The sequence below is a fragment of the Apaloderma vittatum genome, unplaced genomic scaffold, assembly GCF_000703405.1.
Source record: "Apaloderma vittatum isolate BGI_N311 unplaced genomic scaffold, ASM70340v1 scaffold44303, whole genome shotgun sequence".
Taxonomy (NCBI): domain Eukaryota; kingdom Metazoa; phylum Chordata; class Aves; order Trogoniformes; family Trogonidae; genus Apaloderma; species Apaloderma vittatum.
The window spans coordinates 1-8,466 of NW_009708280.1; the positions used below are offsets into that span (position 1 = coordinate 1).

The following is an 8,466-nucleotide window of genomic DNA, read 5'->3' on the forward strand; positions in this document are numbered from 1 at the left end:
CTCTTCCTGGTGCTGGATGACAATTTTTATTACCAGAGCATGAGATACGAGGTGTACCAGCTGGCTCGCAAATGTAATTACTCTTCGTTCCTTCGCATAAGAACGTTTCCGGCCTTGTGGGAAATTCAGTGCGCTCCAAGTGCCTTTCCTTAAGTGCTTCTCTTACTCTGAGGCGCCAGATTCCTGCAGTATCATAAGCATCAGCACAACTTTGTTACTGTGCTGTTAGAAAGCGCTAGGTCACTTCAAGCCTTTCTTTTGTGCCTTGAACTCAGAAATTACTACTTGACTAGCCTTGAAGATAAAATTGTTCATATTATCATTAGGTTTGTATTTTCAGGCTCAGAACTCGCGTAGATGTTCCACATTCATGTAGAGCCTGTCTCTTGCATCTTGCTGTCAGAAATTTTTATATTAACCCGTCAAAAGTCAAACTCTCTCTTTATGTACTTTTAGATTCCTTGAGCTTCTGCCAGTTATTTTTAGAGTGTCCACTTGAATGCTGCTTGCAGAGAAATCGTCTAAGAAGTCATCCATTACCTGACCAGACAATATGTTTAATGGCAAGAAAAATAGAAATGCCAGATCTCGAGAAAAACTCTTGGGAACAGAACAGCCTCATCCTGAACAGTCTTGATTGCACTTTGGAGGATAAGTATGTTACTGGATTGATGCTAGGGTTTTCACTAAGTCCTTTGTTCATAAATGGGGGGGTAGAAGCTTTTTACCGTATTTAAACGGTACGTAAAAAATACTCCACATGGTGATTTTTGGGAGCTACTCAATTACACACACAATATGTGCCAGTCGTTGGGAACTCACAGCCATCGTTCTTTGCAGTTAACCTCAAAACTAACTGCATTTCTAAAGTATTGATGAAAATTTATGTAAATTGGCTGAAATATTATGACTGGAAATGATTGGCTGCATAAAGGCTGCATTGGTTGCCTCATAAATTTAACAGAAAACTTGAATTTTTTTTTCTGATGAAGCGTTATTACCAAATGAAAGAAACATCTTCGGTGACACTGTTTGCCTGATGCGGCTTACTCTTTTGTTTGTTTTCTTAGTGAGCAGATAATTAGCTTGCTGGCCACCGCTTTGGAAAATCCAGTGAAGCAAAACGAGGAAAACACTGAGCAAAAGGTAGCACCGCTCGTGCAGGTGTGCGCTGCACCTGTCACTGCATTGCTTGTTCTCCAAGGGCACTTCAAACGCTGCCGACAGTCTAAATCGAATTTAATGCATTTGTACATATTCTTCCTTTCTGTTGGTCACCCGGGATAGGAAGCAGATCGAGCAATCTGTGCAGCCAGTAGCGTCCATCAGGCTGATCAGGCGTGCAGGCGCGTCATCTCTCAGACAATGAAGGATGCCAAAGGTACGCCTGCAGGGCAGGGTGCTGGCTGGCTACGGAACACTAAACCTGTGGGATTCCCTCGGGGTAAACTGCGCAGGAATCCCAACCCTGCAGGTGTTACTGAGGCTTTCAGAAGCCTGGTCAAAGGTGCTGGTAGAGTTTTAGTCGAAGTCTGTAAATTTTGTCTTTTAAGCATGAAGTTAAAAGTTCAGCTTCTGTTTTCTTTTAGATAAAAACATACTGCCAAGCGAGATGAAGAGCCTGGCAGAAGAACTCAACAAACTCAAAGCAGAATTCTTGGAAGACTTGCGGCAAGGAGATGGTTTGAAAAATCAGTCTTCTGGCCCTGCTACACGTGCAATTTCTTCATTTCAACGTGAGGCAACCAATGTAGTTAATAAATACATTTTTAAATAATGGCATAGAGAACAGTGTTTTTTAAGAGTCCCGGGTGTTTAAAATGCAGTACTCTTTAAGCTGAAAACGTCCAAGAGATACAGCTTCCTTCTCTGGAGCCTCGTGCCTCTTACAATTCCTCTCCCCTCACTAAGGAAAACAGTCCAGCGTACTGTGACTTTGAAGATCAAGCCAAGCAACAAACAATCCTTAGGTTTTATTTCAATTTCAGAGATTCGTAGAAAAAGTTAGCCTAGGAGGAACACTTAGAAGTCATCTAGTCCTGGTTCCAGCTTATGGCAGGACTAACTTCAGTGAGTATGTGCCTGAAAAGGTGTAAAACCAAGAAGTGAGATGGCTGGCTCTTGGCTTCCCTGCTTGTTCCCCTGACAGAAACTGCAAAGGAGCAGAAACTTGAGTCACCTGCAGGTACACACACACACATGTAGGATTATCTCCACTGTCCAGAGGAACTTAAACCTTGGCACCACCTTTATTGTCACTAATAACAACATACACAGATGTTCCCTATATGGTGACAACCACCTTACCCCAGTAAAAACTCTGATTTGAGACACAGAAGCACTCTTGATGAGAAGGAAATAGGACCATGTAGAAACAGAGAATGTGAAAGATGGGCAAATGTGCAAGATTAACAGTGAAAAGGAGTAAAAGTGTGTCCTGGCTCAGGAGTAAAATGAAGCATTTTCAAATTAAGCAGACTGAAGCAAATTCCTTGCTTACCCTGGAGGTAAACTCACCTTCCTTACCGTATCCAGACCACAGCTAGTCAGGAGCAGTTCACCAGTTGCACCTGTTGAAGCACAGGCAATTAAAAAATTAACACGAGGCTTAATTAGAAAGTGTTATTTTATTCATATCTTACAAAAGCAAAGCTTCACAACATGAACTACACTAGATAGTTATTTCAGAATTAACCTTGTCATCTGAAAACAGTCACTACACAATAAAATTTATTTTACAACTCTAACAGGTTTCATTTTGCATACAAAATATGCTCTTTACACTGAAATACATATTATTAACAAAGCAGGTACTTAGAAGCACATACACAAAGATTGCTCAACGGAAAACGCTTCGGCAGGGCATAGACTTCCTGCAGCAGAACATCCATTTGCTGTAGATCTTCAAATAAGCTTATAATTAATAGAAAACTTGCCAGTGAAGACTTCTAAATTACATTCCCTTTGTCAAAAAAAAAAAAGAAACAAAAACCAAACAAGCAACCCCCTCAAACATTCTGAAACAAAACTAAGAGCAACAGGTCATTTTGTTAGGAAACACCGTTGAAATGTGTCTTTCAGCACTATTACATTAAAATGCCAATCAACATTTTATGTCAAAATCCTCTTCATCTAAACGTGTGTCTGTGGAAAAACCAACTATTTTTCCCTATTAGCTGCTTCACAGTTGGTTTAAATATTAACCAAGAGAATCTACTAAGAACTTCAGTCTAATATTTGCATGTTCATTGGAATATTCTGTCTCAGCAAGCCTGTATTAAGAGTGCTATAAACAGTGCATGGTACAAACGTCAACAAATCTGTAAAATAATCCATTACTACAACAACAAAAACCCACAAAGTTAATGTTTTGCAACTACAGAACTTAACAGAGTCAAGCTATGGAAAAAATTTCTTCTCATTCCCAAACTTCCCTGTTAATACAAGTTACAATGCTAATCACCACCCTATAATATAAGGATTTGGTGTGTTGGGTTTTTTTTTTTTTTGAAATAAAAAACTTAGCACAGTGTAGCACATGGAGAACTCAATATGACAAGTCCTACGAAGGACTCGATCCCCCAATTCCCGACAAGTATCCCTCCTGGACTCTTGAGTAAGGCCTGCTTGTGCAAGGGAATTTCCAGGATCATACTCTCAAATGATTTTCCAGTACTAATTCTGGTCTTTAAATTATAGCAAAGAATATGTACAAAAAGTATGAAAAGCTAATTGAAAATACACCTTCCAAACCTACTCGGTAGACAGAAGGAAACAGATTATCGTCAGAGTTTGGCACAACCGAACAACATCAGTGAATGGTGAAAAAATTAAAAAAAAAAAAAAATCAAGAATCGCAAGAATCTGGAGGGTGCCCCTCAGGGATCTATCTGCCCCACGGGTCTGGCTGCAGGACCAAGGCACGACCACCCAAGCCTGCTGTTGCCCAAGAACCCCCCCAGCAAAGAGCAGCTTGCTCAAGGAAAGAAGGAAAAATAATTGTATCGTTCAACCATTCACAGACGTTCAAGCTCGTCTGCTTTTCCTTAGGTACTCTGAAGCACAAACAATGCTATTAAAATACTTCCCAACAATTTGCAAGGTTTGACGTTAGGTTTCTTTCCTACTGTTATTAAGAATGTATTTTTCCCTCCTAAACGAAAGCCCCTTTTCAACAGGATCATCCTCTTGTTAACAGCTACCTCTATTAGCAACCTAACTATTGTCCTGTCTAAAATTTCCTTCAGAGGCATCAGGATTCAGAAGTCATTTTTCTGAATTGCCAAATCATTAACTGATAGAAAGAAAGAAAGAAAAAAAAGTAATTTTTACAGGCGCTGCCAACAAAAGTCCTAACGGATCAGAAACCACGTAAAATGGAACAGATGGATGAAATCGCAAACATTTGTGCATAGAAGAGTTAATTTCCCTGCTGATACCAAGAGGGAGAAAGGCTGGAGCTGTAAACCACGAAGAACTTGGCTGCTGTGGTCGGTGTCACTCAGCACTGGAAGGTGCTCCTTGGAGCACCACCCTTTGAGGGCTTTCCTAGGAGTTCCTAAAGCCTGGGAATAGAAGTATCAAAAGGAAAGAAACATGACCTCTATAAATTACTAGCTGTGGCAGTCCGTTATTCTAATACATTATTTTAGCCAAATTTAGATTTCAGAAGGCATCAGTACAGGATCAAAAGAGAGCTATCTATCATTTCTACCTTAGTCTTTGACTAGAGGAGTCGTGTTACAAAGCCTGTACAGGGCCAGTAGCTTCCACCTGGATTCCAGTTCAGTCAACTTTTAGTCCTTAAAAGAAAGGACTCTGTGCGCACACAGAGCTGCAGTTTTGCTTACAAAAGGAATTTTAAAAGTATAAAGCAACAGTGAGACATTCTGGAATTATAAAGAGTGTCATTATGAATAATGGAAATTACATTCTGTCGCCGAAATCCACTGAAATGGATTTTGAACTAGGCCTGAAACCAAAAGCATTTTTAGGAGCGATAGTTTGCTATCGTTCATCTTCACGACATCAGAAACACTTCAAAGGCATATTTTTGACCTCATTACTAACATGACTATATGCAGGCAAGAATCCAATTCCTTCAGCTGGTTACTCAAGCTCGGAAAATTCAACAAGTCAGTACGTTAGCTGGAGAGAAACATATTTGCTTCCTAAATTTCTAATTCATTACAGTCAACATTACTTCTACAGCTCAAGTTCTCAGAAAGGTGAGTCTTCCTATGCTGAGCTTACACTGAAGTCATTGTAAGTTTTTCCGTTGGCTCCAAGGAGCTTTAGCTCCCATAACAACAGACATTTGAATTAGCCAAACCTTCGCTGTTCGGATTCCAAGAACACGAATTAAATCTTCCTGCTTTTAACAAAGCATATCCGCTGCCTTGTTTTTGCTGATAGGAAAAGGGGAATATGTAAGGGAAGCTTTAATTTGTCTCAAGTAAGACAAACTAAGGTAAAAGTGCATGTCTAAAAATGGGAAAAGGAGCAGTTCTTCACTTTTCTTGAAGCATCACAAATTCCTGTGTATTACATTAAGAGCTTTCATTAATTTTGCTAGGGTGTTTTATTTAGGTTTATATTAAAGTGCCTGTCTGTTAGCCTAGGTGCTTCTAAAGTACAATGTACAGCATAAAATAAAAAAGAAAAAAAAACAACATGTGCAATGGACTTCAGGTATATCTTTAGTCACCATTTGCCACCTACAATTCCTATGATTATTAATCACGACGACCTCAAATGCAGTCAGCCGGTATTCCTCTGCCTCCCAGGGGAACAGAAAACCCAGAAGCCCTTCCCCTTCCTTTTAGCACGCCGAAAGGACAACAGATTTGGGGCAGGGGACAAGACCTAGTGATTTCCCAGTCAGCTGAAGTTTACGATGCAGCTTTCAACCATACAGGCAACCTGTTCAGTTTTAGCTTGGCCCGAGCTAAAACTGAACCAACTACTTTGAATTTGTAAACCTCTCGTTTGTTTCTATTAGAGCTTCTATCGGCAAGACAGAAGCCTAACTGTGCAAATTTTAAGTATCTGTACAAATTAGTTTAAGGCATATATATTAGTTCTACAAGCTTTTCGTTATGACTGTTCAAAATCTACTTCCTTTTAAAAAGAATGACGTGTAAGGTTTTGGTAAGTGTGAAGTAAGGTGTCAAATTTTCTTTTGTATAATTAGTGAATGACAAGCTTTTAACCTTTTCTTTTTTTCCTACCAGAATTTAATTCACAATAACCTGTTATCTTCTAAGCTTGTGATGACTTTTAAGAATAATAATCAGTGTTTGAGCCCTAGCATGAAGAGTTTAGACTATACTAAGCAAAAACTTATTAGTAACCTTCACTGGATTGTAGCAAATTTTACATCAAATTGAATTTGTATGTGAAAGTTGCTTCTTTTTGTCTTTCCAGTTGGAGTAGCTAAGTTTTTAAGGGTAAGTATGTCTCTAAGTTAACTATACATGTCATTGCATTAACCTTTCACATTTTATGGTTAATATATTTTGTCCTGCCTAGTAAAATAGTCTGATAATTGCATCCTATGTTTCAGGTCACGTGCTCCGCTTTCTACATTTGTAGAATGTCTGTTGGGATTAAGTGCAAGCAACTTAAATATTGCAACCAAAGCATGTAAATGCATTCCGATTCCTATAGCACTCTCTCAGCTTTTTGCAAGGCTACGCAGAAAATAACAACCACGTCCGATACAAAATTTCCCTGGCACGTTTTACGACGACATAGAAATAACTTTGCCTCCTTTGTCAAACTGATTAACGCCGAGATTCCTTAGAGGAATGTGCAAGCTTCCCTTCAGCGAGTATGAAAAATAGACTGCAATATGTTAAAAAACTAAACAAAAGCACGTTCTCAGTCAATGTTGACTATGTTGGCCTCTTGCAAAATGGCAAGCGAAGTCATACTTGTTTTTACACTTACACCCACATATGTTGCACTGAAAAGGATTCTCAAATCCATGACATCCCATGTGAATAGTGTAAAGGATGTTGTCCGCAAAGTACATGTCACAGTGTTGGCAGTGATGCAGAAGCTGAGGGTCCTGAACCGGGAGGGTCGGAGCCGGAGTGCTCGGCTGACTGTTACTTATGCTGGGCGTACTGGTGTGGGCGCTGCGATCGCTGCTGGGACCTGCCACGGGACTATAGTTCCTTTGATTGTGCGGAGGACGAGGATCTGGGCTGGTCGGAGACGAGCTTTGAGGAATATTTGCTGACACAGCTGAAACTACCGCCGGTGCGGCGGGCTGCTGAATCAGGAAAGGCTTCTCGTCTTGACAGGAGACGACGTCGGGAGAGGCTGGATTTTGGTTTTCAGGTGGCAAGCTAGATAACTGTCCGGCTAATGTGGAGAGCTGGTTTAAAGGATTATCTACCATAAGGTCTTGTGGATCTCTCGGCAATCCACTGCTCTGGGTTGATTTTGTCATGCTCTCGTACGCTTCAGTCTGGATATTTGGGATTTCGTGAGTGAAATCATTAAGGTAGTCCGGTTTATGAACCACCATTGAAGGCGGACTCAAATTAATTAATGCTCTTCTGCTGTGCCCCAAATTGCTGGTCTTCTTCTGCAAAACCCCCCACATTTTCTTGCTGCTTAGGGAAGACCTTGTACCCTTGATAGGCACCATTTTATGTTTGCGCCTGCGGTGATGAGATAAGTTGCTCCTGTCGCTGCAGCGGAAGGAACACAACTCACATTTGTACGGTTTCTCACCAGTATGGGATCGCATGTGAGCTTCCAGATGACGTTCGTAAGCTGACGCAAAGGGACACAAATGGCATCTGTGTGGTTTCTCACCTGGAAAATTAAAACAGATTATACTGTAGCGTCTCACAGAGCGCTTGAAAAAGGCTTTTAATGGAATAGAAAGCAGCTAACTGGGAACAGCTCCTCACTTCAGCTTCAGAGTCACTGCTGGTCTTGAGTTTAGCTGAGTATTTGGTGGCAGAGTGGAGTAAATTTAGACACCTCTGCCTCACCCAAGCAATACTAAGCATAAGAAAGAAAAAGAAGTGATGAGAATTAGCATAACAGATAATCTGACTGGGAATTATGGCAATGATGCCAAGGACTGAATGCACCGATGTCTGTGTGATGCTCCTAATCAGACCCAAACTCCACCTCACCTCTACAGCACATATGCAGCTGGGGCTACAGGAACATCTGCACCACAAAAACGCAATCACTCTTAATAATAACTCTGTTTAAATGTTGAGGTAGGGAATCTGTTCAACATCTGCCAAACCTTCCTACTTTTAAACATCCTGGAACTATTATCTAAATGACCCACATATACACGCATCCACTCAAGAATTGAATTTTGAAAAAAGGATCTTGTGTCAAAAGAAAACAAAAGCCAGCTGATCCCTGGACAGCTGTGCACTCTCTCAGACAAGATAATGACAGAATCACAGAATGTCAGAGGTTGGAAGG

At 40.6% G+C, this 8,466-nt stretch overlaps 2 protein-coding genes across 2 annotated transcripts; one reads left to right on the plus strand and one right to left on the minus strand.

Annotated features, from left to right (window-relative positions):
* Nucleotides 1-3: 3 nt before the first annotated feature.
* Nucleotides 4-1,777, plus strand: PSTK (phosphoseryl-tRNA kinase; the record flags this gene model as incomplete). Its single annotated transcript, XM_009866489.1, has 5 exons — nt 4-73; nt 457-697; nt 1,071-1,146; nt 1,288-1,381; nt 1,590-1,777. Coding segments are annotated over 5 exons (669 nt in total), but the record flags the coding sequence as incomplete, so codon positions are not given.
* Nucleotides 1,778-6,585: 4,808 nt separating this feature from the next.
* Nucleotides 6,586-7,884, minus strand: IKZF5 (IKAROS family zinc finger 5 (Pegasus); the record flags this gene model as incomplete). Its single annotated transcript, XM_009866490.1, has 1 exon — nt 6,586-7,884. A coding segment is annotated over one exon (998 nt), but the record flags the coding sequence as incomplete, so codon positions are not given.
* Between the last annotated feature and the right edge of the window lie 582 nt (nt 7,885-8,466).